The following is a 15,076-nucleotide window of genomic DNA, read 5'->3' on the forward strand; positions in this document are numbered from 1 at the left end:
TCGTGGCTTCGCTTCGGGGGTGATGGGTCGCTGCCAGGCACCCAGAGCGGCTGAAGGGCCGGGTCCCCTGCAGTGGCAGGGACACCCCAGCACAAGCATGAAGGAAAAGGGCATTTAAAGATCTGTTGCCTTTTTAACGTATTTGGGGAAAATGCTGTTTCCCAAAAGCTTTGTTGGGGCATAAAGCACATGTCCAGCGTTGGTAACTTCGATTCACTTGAACAGGTCGCCAGCAGCCCCCGCACTTCATTACTGGCTGGGAGTATTTAGCCGCTTTTTTGAATTCTAACCCCAAATTCCCACCCCGCGATCCCCCCGCCCGCAAGGGCCGGGCACGGCGGGGTCGGCTCCTCCCGCCCGCGGGGCTGCAGGCCCGGGGCCGCGATCACAACCGCCCGCGGGGTGCCTGCGGCGGGGGCCAGGCCCGGCGCTCACCGCCCACCGGCGGGGCGGGCACCCAGGGCGGCCCGGGAGGCGCCGCTGCCTCGGCCCCGCCCGCTGAGGGGATCCCGGGCGGCGGCAGCGGGAGCGCGGCGGCAGGCAGACAGGCAGACAAGTAGGTAGGTGGGTAGGTGGGTGGGTAGGTGAGGGAGCGGGGCGGCGGCGGTAAGATGGCGGCGTAGCGGCGCTCGTCAGCTCGGCTCCCGCCCTGCCCAGGCGGCTCCCGGCCCCGCCATGAAGCTCGTCATCCTGGAGACGTACGCGCAGGCCAGCGAGTGGGCCGCCAAGTACATCCGCAACCGCATCGTCCACTTCGGGCCCGGCCCCGGGCGCTTCTTCACGCTGGGGCTGCCCACAGGTGGGTACCGGGGCCGGGAGAGGGGCCGAGAGCTCTCCCCGGCCGGGCCCCGGCGCTGAACGGCCGCTTCCCCGCAGGCAGCACGCCGCTGGGCTGCTACAAGAAGCTGGTGGAGTACTGCCGGAATGGGGACCTCTCCTTCAAGTACGTGAAAACCTTCAACATGGACGAGTACGTGGGTGAGTGCCCGCACGCGAGAAGTGCCTGGCCTTCGTGGGCTGTCCCGGGCCTGGCTGCCCGCGGGCCGCGAACGGCCGGTGACTGCGGCAGGGCCCCGGCTCCCCGCCGTGGATGTGGAAATCCCACCCGCTAAAGATCTACGGTAGGAAGGGTAACACTTGCATTAGCAAAGGGACTGTGTGAAAACCTATATAAGAGATATTAAGGAGTATCATACGCGCGCCAGACACTGCTGTACTTCACCTGAACTTAGGTACTGACCAGCTAAGGATCCGTCTTATCATTGCAGGCTGAGATAGTAGGCAATATTAAGTGCCACCTTCGCTCTGGGGTTGTAAAGGTCGCTTTAGCTGCAGGTCTCTTACAAGCACCAACGTGTCACCTGTCCGAGTGCCCTTCTGTAACTGCGGTGAGCTCCTGCTAAGATAGCAGAGGGCTGTTTCGTTTATGATGCTGTGATGAAATAGCCCCTTCAGAAGAAAGAGTACAGTGAGATTAGTGGGCAAGCCTAAAGCTCCAAAGGTGAAAAAGACACAGGCTAAATATTTGCTAATGCTAATTTTACTCTGGGCAAGACATTTTCTGTGAATAATCCTAATCAAGCTGCATTAGGGAGTAGGCAGTCCAGTGTGGGTTTATAGCATTCAAGGGGAAAAAATTTTGCAATAAGTTATTTCCCAGGCTTCTGCACAGTTTATTTTTAATTGTCTTTGTTAATACAAACTGGGAGGAAGGCTGACAAGGTAGTAACAGATGAGGCACAGTGCCTGCCTTCTTTTCTGGAACATCCATCACATTAATATGAGCACACATCTTATAGGAGCTGTTGTGATTGATTTTAATTTTGCTATTTAGGGAATTAAAAACAACTCATGAAAGCTGAGGGAGTCACAAATGACAGTGCTCTGTGACCAAAGCCACTGCAAGGTGGTTTATGTTATGTGTGGTATTCTTTCAGTGATAGTCCCGTGCATGGTCTGTTACCAGGTCTCCCGAGGGATCACCCTGAAAGTTACCATTCCTTCATGTGGAATAACTTCTTCAAGCACATTGACATCTCAGCAGAAAACGTTCACATTTTGGATGGAAACGCACCTGATCTGCAGGCAGAGTGCGACGCATTTGAGGATAAAATCAAAGCAGCTGGAGGAATTGAACTCTTTGTTGGAGGTGAAAACCCAAAGGACTAGCGGTCTCTAAACACTGGCAGGAAGCACTGCCTATCACTCACCAGTTATTTATTATCAGGAGAGTTAATTTTCAATGCAGTTCAGTGGATTTGCAGTGAAAGCCAACCATGTACCATCGCCGTAGGTGCTCGTGTGCTGGCAGCCTGGTCTTCCAGCTCCCCCAGTTTTAAGTATTTCGATCCAGTAAGTGAATTGTTCAGGAAATGTTTAGCAGGAGAAGCATGCAGGGCTAGAATTGCTCGAATACAAAATGTAGTACAATTGCAAGTGCTAATGGGAAACTGCTAGGAGTAGTCAGAGTTTTGAGCTGACAGGAGCTCAACACAAGTTGATCTTCAGTTTGCCTTAAGATTCTGCCATCTTCTTCTTGTCCCGGCACAATTAGGGAAGAGTCTTCATTGGCTTCAGACGGGGCTTTTGCTATCATTCCTCCCTGAAGCAAATTTGAACTTGAGCAGACAAACTGCAAGCGTTTTTCTCAAATCTGTATCTATTTCTGGAAGCACTGAATGTCCTTCTAATAGGAGTGCTGCTGGCTCTGCTTCCTCCAGCCACCATTGCAGCCGCTGACCTACTTCTCACACTCTCTCTGTCACAGGTATTGGCCCAGACGGTCACATTGCCTTCAACGAGCCTGGATCAAGTTTGGTATCCAGGACACGAGTGAAGACCTTGGCTATGGACACTATATTGGCTAATGCCAGGTTCTTTGATGGCGACCTCTCCAAAGTCCCCACCATGGCTTTGACGGTCGGAGTAGGCACTGTCATGGATGCCAGAGAGGTTAGGAGAAGAGCAGGGACTTCATACAGTAGCTCTTGAGCAGAGCTTCCTGGGGGAGCTAAAGATCATCCTGTCCTGGAGCAGCATTGCACCCTGGTGGTGTAGACCAGCTTATGCTTCTCCTGCCGCAGGCCGCTGAGTACCTGGTCCTGTTGCTCTCTTGCGTCCTGCAACACTATGGAAAGGCTCTTGCTCTGTCTTCCATTTTTGCTCTACTAACACTTAATTTGTGTAACCCCACAGCACAGTTGTGATCCACAGGGAGCTAGAAAGGTTTGGGAGGATGTCTTTGGTTGAGCAGTTCATCTGGGGAAAGAGCTGAAAGAATCACTGGCTGGCTTGATGTTACACCAGCAGATCGTGAAAGCCACATGGGATGAGTCTGTATCTTGATTTATACTTGTTAATCTTGGTGTCTAGGCGCTTAACAGGGGACCTCAGAGGATCTGCATCATTACAGTGACCACCAGGCTATGATTTAATTGACAAAACGCAGCCAGAGCAAACAATTGTGATACAGTGAAGTGCCTCTGGGGAGGATGCTGGGGATATGCCCTGCTAGGGACCGGGCAGCTCTCAGTTCAGCAGGGGGTGGGTGTGCTCTCTCTGAACCCATCTAGACCCTGACTGCCATCCTCTGTGTCTCGGAGTCCAGGTGATGATCCTTATCACGGGAGCCCACAAAGCCTTTGCTTTGTACAAAGCCATTGAGGAAGGCGTCAACCACATGTGGACAGTCTCTGCTTTCCAGCAGCACCCCAACACTGTGTTTGTGTGCGATGAGGACGCCACGCTGGAACTCAAAGTTAAGACGGTGAAATATTTTAAAGGTGAGTGTTTGACCAGACCAGGCTGCTGTTGTAGTTAGTTTTTAAGTGGCACAAGTGCTGTGCGCTAGATGTTTCTGTTTAATCAACTCCCAAAGGAGTGCATTTCTTCAGTGTTAACAGCCAAGAGGTACAGTGATAATAAAAGAATAAAGGGAATGCTTAACTGTGCGGGCATGGGAGCAAAGGAGCAAGGACTCTAGTAACACCTAATTTCATTAGCATCCAATGAATGTGAATTTTGCTTTATTATGTCTACTTAAGTCATCTTTTTACTTGCTACGCTAGGTTTAATGCTGGTTCACAACAAGCTTGTGGAACCCTTATACAGCATGAAGGAGACGGAAGCAGAAAGAAGCCAGTCTAAGAAGCCGTACAGCGATTAATCTCTCACCATTCAGAGCAATGCCGAACTGGCTTTTCTGTTGGAAACCAGCTGTGAAGAAAGGGAATTGCTGCAGAAACTCATCTCATAATTGTTCTTAAATTAGCAAAATGATTATGTGCTTGCTTCTCTCCATTAAAGACAGATGTAACACCTGCCTTAATTAACCAGATGAGGATGGGATCCTGTATACTGTGTTCCACTAGCTTATTCTCTGAAGGTAAAGTCAATGGAGAGCAAGTTGTTTAATCTACAAAGCAACTGTAACGATGTGGACTGAAGACACCAAAATGTAAATGTGAAGATCTGGGAAAGTCCAATGCTGCAGAAACCAAATGGGTAATCACTTTGGGCTGTATTCCTTGCAATTACGACAAGTACCTTTTTGTGTCACTCCCCCTCCACAACACAGTCTGACATTAAAGACATTTTTAAAAGAGAACTGAGGTGGTTCAGCCCAGAGAAGGGAGAGCTTCAGCACGACCTAATGGCAGCGTGCTTCACAGCTCCAAGGAGGCTGTAAGGAAGACGAAGCCAGGCTGTCCTGTGCACTCCGCGGTGGAGGATAAGAGACAACAGGGGCTTGAGTTGAGACAAGATGCTCCGACTGGATGTAAGGAAAAACCAGCCTGTGGGGATGGTCAAGGAGGATGGCAGGTTGCCCAGAGAGGTGGCGCAGTCTCTCTCCGTACGAGGTTTGCAAGGCCTGACTGGGTGAAGCCCAGGCTGAACCCTGCTTTGAGCCAGATGTTGGACTTGAGCCCACTTCTGCAAAGGAGAGGTTCCAGGCAGCATTCACCAGCACAGTATTCATAACCTGTACGATTTTATTTGTTGTCACACAAGAAGCCTTACACATTCAGTTTCAGAGTATAATTTTCTATGCCCTGGTGCTTTATCATGTACTACAGAGGGTGGATTTGTTCAGATGATTAAGCAGAAATGACTTCTCACAGTGCTGCTCAGGCCTCTGTTGTTTGTGTCAGGGAAGAGCCTGAAGCAGTAAATTCTCTCTCCCCCCTCCCAGTGCTTTACATTGCTACAAGGAAATGCCAAATATACCTCAGAGGAAACACTGTTCCCTCTGGCTGCAGCCTATCTTTAATTACAGAAGCCCCGCATCGGCATGACCCCACCAAATCTGAAATTTGATTCCTGGGTTTTCCATCAAATGCTATCACATGAGAGGCGAGACCAACCAGGGAGCGTTTTATTTTCTTTATGCAGAAATTTTGTAAGCTGTTGATCTGTAATGTAACTTTCTCCAGTAAATGTCTTAATTTTTTCTAAATGGTCACAGTGGCTGTATCTGCTGCTCAGTCGCAGTGTGGTAGTGAAACATGGAACAGTTTACTTGGCTAAACGGGACCTGTAATACCATCTCTGAACAGCAACACTGCAACCTTCAAAGCCCGAGAAAGCCCTGTTACTTCACGCAGGATTTCTCCATCGCCTAGAACCAAAGCTGTATTGAAAGTGGTTTGGTAGAAATAGCTACTGCTGCTCCCTACTCCAGGAGCTCCCTGCCTTGTCCAGCGTTGGCTGGCAGGTTTTCACGAGACACCTGCTCCAATTCTTTGCTGCCAGGCAGCAGCCATTTCATATAAAAAAATGGGATCTTTAAAGGAGAAAGGAGGAGGTCACAGAGGGAAGGTCACAGCCCTCTACCTAGTACCACAAAGCAACTGCAAATAGCCTCATGCTCCTTCTGTGCATACACAGAAATGGAGAAAGAGGTTTGCGGGGGGGGGGGAAACAAATGAGGAGGAAACTCCGTGCCACGTTACCAGAGTTGCCTGCCTGCTCTCTGTATGTGAAGGCAGGTTCTGGTTCTAGCTGTCCCACCTTTCAAACGCCAGCTGATTGTCCTACAAGTGCGGTCACTGCTTGTCCCCTCCTGAGGCTCTGTCCTCTGCTCACTGCAGAACAGGGGAGCTCCAGCCCAGGGCTCCCCGAGCACCCAGAACTCACGGGCACTGTGGCGACTGCATCACCGCTTCTCCTCTCTCCACACATTCGTGGAAGCAGAGGTGGTTTCATTGCAACATCTTCAAATACTTCACCATCTGCTCTGGCGGCGGCTTTTCATCCCACACGGCCTGCACTCAGCCTATCTGTCCTGGCCAAAGGGGCCTGCCCAGCCTCTGGTGGGTTTGGGCACAGCAGCGCACGTCCCCTGCCACCTGCCCTCGCGAGGTCCGGTCTGTGTCCTCCCGCAGCCAAGCGAGAACCGCAGCCCGCGGCGCGGCAACTCTCAAGGCCATCGCCGCCCAGAACAGCTCCGTCCCCCACACCAACTGTGCCACAATGAAGACAACCAGGGAGACAACTATGTTTGCTGACTTAAAGTGAATTTAGTGCATGTGAAAGGTGCAGGAAATACAATTTAAACCATACACAATGGAACCCTTCCCTACACACTGTTCTACAGCCTAAACCAAGACAAGAGATCTGCTCTTACCATCTCTTCTCTTTTTAATCACTGCCAATTAGACTTTCATTCTCTGTGAAAGGAACTAAATCAGCACTCGTTTTGGCCAGATATCTGAGTAGAAATTTATTTACTAACAGTCAAAACCAAGTGAGAGGTGTTCACCTTGAGTTTTCCTGAAAAGTCTTCCAGCTCCTGAGCTATCCATCTGGACCCTGCTAGTTATTTTGAACACAGCACACCCAGTTTTAATTTCAAAATAAATTTTTAGACCATTCTGCAAGTGGAAAAACTTCTAAAAAATTAGTGGTTCCCTCCAGTAATTACTTTCATGCTCACAAAACTACTTACTGAGCTTTTAGGGGAAACAGTTTGGGTTTTGAAGTAATTTGAAGTGCAAGAACAGTGGAAATAAGGGATCTAGTCCAGAAGCAAAACTATCAACTAATCAAATTCCTCATATGAAGAGTTAGTAAAAAATAAATTACTTCATCATCTGAGAAGACAAGATAACTTTCAGTGTCTCGAAGAATTCAAGTTAAATCTTAATTACCTATCCATAAAAATGTGTTTCAATATCTGACTGATACTTTTCATCCTCTCACTGGCCACGTACTCAGTTCATTGCTTTAGACTCATCACTGTCAAAACCAGGAGAGGCAAGGTAAGTTAATACACCAGCAACGCTGAGATGAGTCGACAAACGGATTCAAATGCCTGGAAATGGTTGTTGGTCATTTTCTGCCAAAGCATTCAGTAATGCAAAGACCCAGCAAGAAGGGGGTTAGGGATAATCAACTTTACCATCGTTAGAGTGTGTCAGTGCCAGAGCAAGGAGCTGCTTTTCAGAGAAACAGGTCAGGAGGTGCTATGGAAGCAACAGGCTCAGTTGCTGAATACAGAAGAAATTTTCTGTATTGTATCAGAAAACTTGCCCTGTGCAAGCAGCATCACTGAACAGCTCCACAGCACTGTGGCAAGAATAAAACTGCCCTAAACCTCATGACGGGTATGAGCCAAGACCCTTGAAGGGTCAGTCTCCCTGAAGGAAACCCCCAAATATTTCTGTGATTTGAGGCTTCACTTTTGTTTGTTTGCTTTTGAAACAGGGGCACCTCTTAGTGTACGTTTTTCCAGTAATTTTCCAACTTCTGATTGGTGGTATTTGTCTTTAACAATCAATAGGATTATTAGGACCTTCAGTGGTGATCCTGACCACGGGATGGGTAAAATGGTCTCCTTTGGTTTTGGCAACAGCCTCTGAAGTGTGAGTATCCTGCAGTGCAAGGTAGTTATCATTCTTCTATCACGTAATGGAAGTGAAAAGCAAACAAACTTGACACAAAAATGGAAAGCATCTGTCTCTGGTTTGTTCAGCTTTTGTTGCTAGAGAAAGCTACTGGTCTTCATCTTCAACTTCCCAGAACTCACCATCAATACGCATGGCTTGAAACAATCTGCAAGACAGCCAACAATTTACATCAGGGTGTAAAAAAAAGTAAAATACATACAAAAAAACCCTAAATGTGAAAAAAAAAAATACAAAAGCGGCAAGTTTCACTGTTTTTTTCAGTATCGTAACCCACTCATGCTGCAGTCCTCAAAGTCGATTAAAATAAGCTACTCTGCACTTCCACAGCATGTTACACCAGAAGGTTTTACAGTTCCTTACAAGAAGCATGATGTCTCAAGAAATCCTTGAAAATACTAATCATCTGAAATGTATTAATGGTTACCTAGCATGCTGCCATCCCAGGTTGGTCTTTAGGCAGTGTATCAGCAGCAGCCAAGCCTGCCTGCTCCAAACGGCTTACCATCTAATCGGACAGCACTGGGCTGGGCAAACAACTATAACGTGTAAGCAAGGGGGGAACAAAAGGGAAGAAAATGTTTTTTATGAAACAGATGAGCTTAGTCAAGATAGGTGGAGGTTAAGCTAAACAAAACTAAAACTAAAACAAAACAAAAAAACCAGCAGGAAACACCAGAAGAAGAAAAATAGAAACTGAAAAAAAATTACTGTTGGGAGAAAAGGGAATGCTGAAAAAGAAGGGCCAAGGAAAAAAAAAAAATCCTGTCAGCCACATCTATTCCAGCAGAACAGATGGTGGAGGGTCGAGTACAGTATTGGTATTTTGACTTTTGTGTCCAGGATGACATACCACAGCGACGAGCGCATAAACCAGGGAATACACACGAGGTTAGAGGGTGCCGCGGTTGCACCCCTCTGACCTGCCAGCCCTTTCACTTGGCCAGACAGCGGCAGCATCCTCTGTCTCCTGACACATCCCTAATAGCGGTGATGCAAGCCAAGCCTGCAGCTTTCTAGCCCAAAGCTTGTCTTGCACTATCACATACCTGAGCATCTGCAAGGAAACGTTTCACTGCAGGCCATCTCTCAGCCAGAGGCAGCAAGTAAAGCAGCAGCAACAGGCCCAGAAGACCTCTCCAAAATTTTAAAACAAAAGTTCTTAAAAAGCAAAACCGTTCCCAAATCAGTCCTGATTATTGTTAGTGTCAGGCCCTTGCAAGTGTAAATATTGGAGAGAAGAAACTGTGTCTTAAACCATATAGCTACAAATTTCAAGGTAAGAATGATCGGGGAGAGACTGTAAGAAAAAGTACAAGAGTAAGTGGTACGGGGCTAGAAGAAATCACGTAAATACGTACCTGTTAAAGCACGGGGAGGCTGGGTCATTGAAGTGCCTGTACGGGTTCACCCGTGACAGGGAACCCATACAAAGCCAGCAGAAATACTGCATGCAGCCAGTACACGTCATTTTGTTACAACCGTCTAGTTTCTGGCAGGGGAAGGAAGAGAGAAATGGTGGTAATAAAATCTTACCACGGCAGTTGTCAGGCCTGTCTCTCTATGATAACAGCCCTCAGAACCACATCAACTAATGAATATTTTTTACCCCGACTGGTATTTTTTTTACTGTTCAAGAGAACTAGGAACTAGAATCGCAGGATTGTAAACTGGCTATATTACTAACAGCAATGGAAATCAGTATTCTTCTGAAGTGAGTTTTATTTACTGGCTGTGGTTTGAAACAGCAGTAGCCTGAAAACCATGGAAAACAGACGGATTCATGTGGATCCATATTCAACTTGGATCTTTTTGGCACTGGGGGCTGAACAATACCAGCTGCTGTATTTACTCAAGTCCCTGAGCTCCAGAAACATCCCCTGTTCTTCCATAAACACAGACAGAAATGGAAAGTTCTCTTATTGTTTCCTAGAAATTTACCTTCCCTGGTGAACTTGGAGGCTACAAATAAATCCCTGTTCCGGCCTAAATACAGAACTGACTGAATCTACGTTAGTTTCTGGTAAGAGTTACTATGATGCTTCAGCCTTTCCCCTCCATGCTTACCTCTATATGAGTACCACAGCAAGGACAAGACTTGGAGTTCTTTTCTAGCCATTCTTTACTCTCCATCTCCTCAAGGGCTTTCTGAATCACTCGTTTGCCATAGCGTTGTTCCAAAAATCTTTTAGTTGCCTCATCTGCTTCCAAATATTCGTTTCGCAAATCCATTAATTTCTCTGGGGAATAAAACAAACGCACACAAAAAACCAAAACAGCTTTTGTAATATATTACCTAAAGAAGTCCAGCTAATAACAGCATAAAGTATTCTCAAAGGAAACTAACACCATTAATTAGAGAGCAAGTAAAATATTAGAATACCTAAGAAGAAGATGGGAATATTAAAACCCCTCTACCTCAAAATTCAACAGTTTTACACTGTTTCATTATAAAAGAGACCAGTCAATGGAATTGCAACAAATCTACAATGTAAAAATAAACAGAAAAATCGAAATATTTTTTCTGAACACACATTTAGTGAAACTTTGTCACATAATTTTGAGGCCAAACAGAGAAAAGCATCCACCTGATTCCCATATCAACTCTGACAATAGAAAGCAGTGGATTCACAGGAAAGGGTAAAAAAAGGGCACATATAAAATTATTCTTCCCCTGCTATGGCCTCTCAGAATTTGGCAATCAGCAGTTTAGGGACTTCCTGAGCTGTGGAGTGTCATCAAAGGAATACTTCTTAATTGCCAGCAACAGACTTACTCGAAATGAATCTGTCTAATGTTTTAGAAAAACTCACACGGTGATGACTTTCCTTGCTTAATTTGTGACTTTCAGTCTTTTTCACTCAAGACTTCATTGTTTCTCAATCCATTTATCAAATGCGATGACTCACCTGCAGTAACTTTACACGGGGAGACCCCGTGGTAGGTCATTTTACAGAGAGTACAGAAAGCATAGTTGCAACGGGAACAGATGCCCATGGTGCAGCCTGGTTCTTGCATGACTGGGGTCTGACAGCCGGGGCGAGGGCAATACACTACGTCCGCCATCAGGTCCAAGCTAGACTGCAGAAGCAGGCGGTCGTAACGTGCAAACAGCTGCTCTCCAACCAACTCTTTAACCTAAACAAAGATCAAAGAAAGATTACGTGCATCTGAAATTCTGAGCCTGCTAGCTTCAGCAAAAAAACAGTAAGTCAATGAAAAAGTACCTACAGCTGGGATGAATCCACTTTGTATTCTCCAACAGGTCAACAAATTACTCCTAAAATGCTATTTTAATAATAGTTAAATGAAATCATGCAGCATCAAAGGCAATGGGACATTAATTCAGGCCTCTGACCAATGCCAGTACTAACACAGTGGGCAAAGTGTGCCACGTTTTACTTCTGATGCCTCTCAAGCGTGAAAAAAACCCATCCCCAGGTGTATTCACAGTGCTCACCATGAAAAGCCACACCTTGTCTTCTGAATTATTGGTAAGTTAGCAGAACTCTACCATCACTGCTTGCACACTTCTATTACCTGGCCAGGAGTAGCAACAGAAGAACACTTCGGTTCTGGACAGTTGAGGCAGTGGACCTGCCCATCCCTGATCTGGATTTCAAAGTAGTCCTTCAGGCATGCTTTGCAGTACACATGGCTGCACTCCGCGAAGTACATACATTCACTGCCCAGCTTCTCACAGAAGCAGATATTGCACAAGTACATCTTACTGTTAAAGCACTTTCTCCTCTGAGCCTGATCAAAGTCCAAGATTTCCCTAATCAGACTTGATAACGATTCCACATCCTGCACGGCTCTCGCATCGATGATTTCTTCTTCGGCTGCTGCGGAGCCTGCTGCACCAGCACCATCCTTCTCAGCATCGAGAGGGGCCAAAGGTGTCCTGCTCTGCCTGTTCCCTTGATGGCACATTTTTAGCTCATACGGGGAGGAAATATTCAGATAACTCAGCGTTTCTTCCTTCAGAAACTGCATCCAGGCAAATAAGACCACGCAGCCTCGATTCTCTTCCCATACGTTATCTAAGTGTTTGCAAAGAGCACTGAGCTAGAAAAGAAAAAACAATTCCAGATTTCAGTAAGTTCTGACGACTCGTTACTGTTTTCCTCTCCCACGGTCCCCCTTAGTGTGTATTTAGATTTCAGATTCTGGAGTTTTTATATATACATAAAATACACATAAAACTAATGCTCATAGATGCAAGCTTTCATTCCTCAGAATGGTGACCAAATAAAAACAAGTAGGAAATCAAAGACGAGCCAACTGAAAGAGCAATGTCATCGTTTATGTCTCAATTTTACTTTTATCTACTACATTAACATCCCCCTGAACACTGTTAATCATGAACTTACTTGTGATCACCAGAGCTCTGTTAAAATGTTAAAACTATTTTGCAAACCTGGGCTTGGGAGAGCCATTTTCCACTGAGGGTAAACGCCGGTGGGGAGGTAGATGGGTAGTCTGGTGGGAGTTCAAAATTCAGCACAAGGGGAGGCAGAAAGCAAACAGTGTATTCAAACCCATTGTTCTGGAGGCTTTCTGTGGAATTGCCTGAATCAAAGAGAATTGAGACAGTTCGAGAGATAACAAGAAAATGAAAACTCATAAACCGTAACTGTTTTGACAGCACCCAATACATCTCTTTTCATCTGATAAATTTCTGGGTTTAAAATCATTTATTCAACCCTACATAAGAAAACTTCTCAGTGCAGTAAAATCTCATGGTGTTGTGTATATATATATGGTTAAATCAGTAAACACCAGTACTGTGAACTATCAGATCCTGCACAAACCAAGAACCTGGAAAGACATACCCTCAAGGAAAAAATAAAAGTAAATTTAATAGTATTTCTTTGGAATAATTCAGTTACTCATCTCTAATTTTAAAGTTATACATACGAGGATGAAATCACCTACTTTGACATAAACCCCAGGGTACCACAAGCACAGCGTAGGGTCACAGCTTTGTCCGGCCCGTGCTCCTACAGGTTGGTAGGACAGCAGCCCTCTAACTATGTGCCCAAAAATCAGCTTGGGAAAACCTAATTTCACGATAACACAAAACATCTCAACTCACCACTCACAAAAATTTTGAAGTTTTGGGGCAACTCCAGACAAATTCTTGTTTCTCCTCCTTGGGCAGACTCGGCTCTCTTAAACTCATCTTCATCATAAATGCTGGCCAAAGCCAGCAGCTCATCCTCCTGAGCTTCTTTGTCTTCTGAAGACATTTAAATTTTCTGTGGAGTTAACACCACTCTACAAGATTAACTGAGTTAACGCAGCCTATTCAAATTACCAATTTGGGGTATCTATTTTATAGCAGTGTAAGATTTAGAAACCCAAGTAGCTGATATAAAACAATGTAAAATATAATCAAGCTTTTTTACAGGTCGAAAAAAATATTGATAGCTTTACAAAATAAAAAACTCCACCTGAACAGAACATTTAAAAGTCAAAAAGCAAACTGTCTGTAAATGTTAGCGGCTAAAGACAGCTGTAAGGGGGCAAAAATAGTGAAATACACCGATGGCAGATGTGACACAGGGACATTTCAGTAATGTTTGAAAGGGAAAACAGACCCCAAAAACCCCAAGAAAAAGGAATTAGCAACCGTGTCTCTTGTCCAGTGTTGTAAAACAAACAGGCAAACAACCCCATTTATGATTAAAGTTATTGACGATATCAATAAGAAGCTTCAAATCCTACACAGGCGTCTTGTAGACGCGCTCCTATACCATTTCAGTTCCAGATTTGGGGCAATACAGCCGTGTTTAATGGATTACCTTTAGATTCTCAACAGCGCAGAGGTGAAGCTGCAGGTACCGCGCACTGAGCAGGGACAGCCACGTTAGCAGGGCCCGAGCAGAGCCCCTGGTCATTCCTCCGGGACAACCGCAGGTCGTAAACTTGTTCTCACGTAAGGCATGAAAAACGTTGACATGAAAAAGCGGGTACAGTTACGGCACCGGTTCCTCTGAGCTGCCTGTAGCCAAACAAACACTCAGAGGGATTAAAGTCGCCTCAGCATTTCCATCGCTAACTCTAACAAACAGTTCACTTGAGCAGGCACACTCAGTAATTCAGAATATGGGGGGGGGTTCAGCTCTAATAGCTCATTTATTATGAGCTTGTTATTATAAGCCGTGATCGCTGCAACTCCGCCTGCGACCGGGACAAACTCGGGAGCCTGACGCGGGCCCCGCCGCAGCCAACGCGACTCCCCCGCAACGCCCGGGGGGACCATTCGCCGCCAAAGGGCAGCGAGCAGCTAACCCTTCCAAACCAGCAGCGCGGGGAAGAAAAAACAACCAAAAACCCGTATGGGAAACAGTGGAAAAAACACATTTTCAGGTCAAGCGCCCCCACACAAGCAGCTGCACGAATTGTCTCGGTTTCAACCATTCCCGTCTTTTCTCCTAAGGCACCAGGGCGGCCCTGCTCGGGCGACAGGGAGCGGCAGACCCCGGCCCACCCTCCCGGGGCTCCCAGGCACACCGGGGCGAGGTGGTGCGGAGCGGAGGGAGGCCCGGGCCGCGCCCGGCTCTCTGCAGCCCAGAAGCTCAGAGCTGCCGGCCGCCACTCCGCGTCCCCGCGTCCCGGAGCGGCCTGCTCCTCCGCCCGGCAGCCCGGCCCGCCACCCCGCTGTCCGGCCCGCCTCACCGGTTACTTCAGTCGCGGCCCGTGGGACGGCGAGGCAGGGCGCGGCCGGGCCCAGCCCGGCCCCTCACGGCACGGCGCGACAGAGCAGACGCGGGGAGGAGAGAGGAGGGGAACGGCCGCCGGGCGGAGGCGCCGGCCCGGCCCGGCCCCGCTCCCACCGGCACAGGCCGCCCCGTGCCGGCGCAGCGCCCCCGGCGGCCGGGAGGGACAGCAGCGCCTGGCCGAGGGCCGCGGCCCAGCCCGGGAGCGCTGTGCGGCGGGGCCGAGGCGCAGGTTCCCCCGCAGTCGGCCGTTAGAGGCAGCCTGAGGAGCTGCCCCAGCCACGGGGCCGGGAGGAAGAGGGGGCCAAGGTCGGGCTGCCACTAGCCGCCCCCTTACCCTTCCCCGACACGTGCTCAGCAGGTGCAAAGCCCCCCCGATAGTGATTAGCACTATTAATTAACGTAAAGCACAACTTCACCCTTGTCTGCAAGAAAAGCACTAAAGCC

General features: G+C 47.5%; 2 protein-coding genes across 11 annotated transcripts; one reads left to right on the plus strand and one right to left on the minus strand.

Annotated features, from left to right (window-relative positions):
- The first annotated feature begins 375 nt into the window (after positions 1-375).
- GNPDA1 (glucosamine-6-phosphate deaminase 1) lies at positions 376-5,455 on the plus strand. Of its 6 annotated transcripts, none has more exons than XM_054841284.1 (7): positions 376-556; positions 658-799; positions 877-978; positions 1,967-2,149; positions 2,768-2,952; positions 3,608-3,782; positions 4,068-5,455. In XM_054841284.1, the coding sequence occupies exons 2-7, from the start codon at positions 676-678 to the stop codon at positions 4,163-4,165; spliced, it is 867 nt and encodes a 288-aa protein (XP_054697259.1). In that variant the 5' UTR covers positions 376-556; positions 658-675; the 3' UTR covers positions 4,166-5,455. The 6 variants fall into 6 exon arrangements, with proteins under 6 accessions (XP_054697259.1, XP_054697261.1, XP_054697262.1 ...); XM_054841286.1 differs by having other exon boundaries at positions 377-560; positions 624-799; XM_054841287.1 differs by having other exon boundaries at positions 377-560; positions 637-799.
- A 1,043-nt stretch (positions 5,456-6,498) lies between these two features.
- On the minus strand, positions 6,499-14,765 carry RNF14 (ring finger protein 14). Of its 5 annotated transcripts, XR_008579210.1 has the most exons (10): positions 14,589-14,765; positions 13,712-13,911; positions 13,003-13,165; positions 12,325-12,476; positions 11,445-11,972; positions 10,814-11,042; positions 9,972-10,144; positions 9,266-9,396; positions 8,332-8,443; positions 6,499-8,052 (listed from the first exon to the last, which is right to left on the minus strand). XR_008579210.1 is itself a non-coding variant. In XM_054841278.1 (9 exons), the coding sequence occupies exons 5-9, from the start codon at positions 11,898-11,900 to the stop codon at positions 7,992-7,994; spliced, it is 1,050 nt and encodes a 349-aa protein (XP_054697253.1). In that variant the 5' UTR covers positions 11,901-11,972; positions 12,325-12,476; positions 13,010-13,146; positions 13,712-13,911; positions 14,589-14,765; the 3' UTR covers positions 6,499-7,991. The 5 variants fall into 5 exon arrangements, 4 of the variants coding, with proteins under 4 accessions (XP_054697253.1, XP_054697250.1, XP_054697251.1 ...); XM_054841278.1 differs by lacking the exon at positions 8,332-8,443 and having other exon boundaries at positions 13,010-13,146; XM_054841275.1 differs by lacking the exon at positions 8,332-8,443.
- Positions 14,766-15,076: the final 311 nt, after the last annotated feature.

This window comes from Grus americana, chromosome 14 (assembly GCF_028858705.1).
Source record: "Grus americana isolate bGruAme1 chromosome 14, bGruAme1.mat, whole genome shotgun sequence".
NCBI lineage: Eukaryota > Metazoa > Chordata > Aves > Gruiformes > Gruidae > Grus > Grus americana.

What these genes read in the sequence shown, in the direction of transcription:
- GNPDA1 (XM_054841284.1), top strand. Translation starts at nt 676, where the DNA reads ATGAAGCTCGTCATCCTGGAGACGTACGCGCAGGCCAGCGAGTGGGCC. An exon ending in CACGCTGGGGCTGCCCACAG is followed by an intron (nt 800 to 876) that starts GTGGGTACCGGG and finishes GCTTCCCCGCAG; the next exon opens with GCAGCACGCCGCTGGGCTGC. An exon ending in GACGGTGAAATATTTTAAAG is followed by an intron (nt 3,783 to 4,067) that starts GTGAGTGTTTGA and finishes TTGCTACGCTAG; the next exon opens with GTTTAATGCTGGTTCACAAC.
- RNF14 (XM_054841275.1), bottom strand. Translation starts at nt 13,156, where the DNA reads ATGTCTTCAGAAGACAAAGAAGCTCAGGAGGATGAGCTGCTGGCTTTG. An exon ending in CTTCAAAATTTTTGTGAGTG is followed by an intron (nt 12,477 to 13,002) that starts GTGAGTTGAGAT and finishes TCTTTGATTCAG; the next exon opens with GCAATTCCACAGAAAGCCTC. An exon ending in AATGGCTCTCCCAAGCCCAG is followed by an intron (nt 11,973 to 12,324) that starts GTTTGCAAAATA and finishes TTTCTTTTCTAG; the next exon opens with CTCAGTGCTCTTTGCAAACA.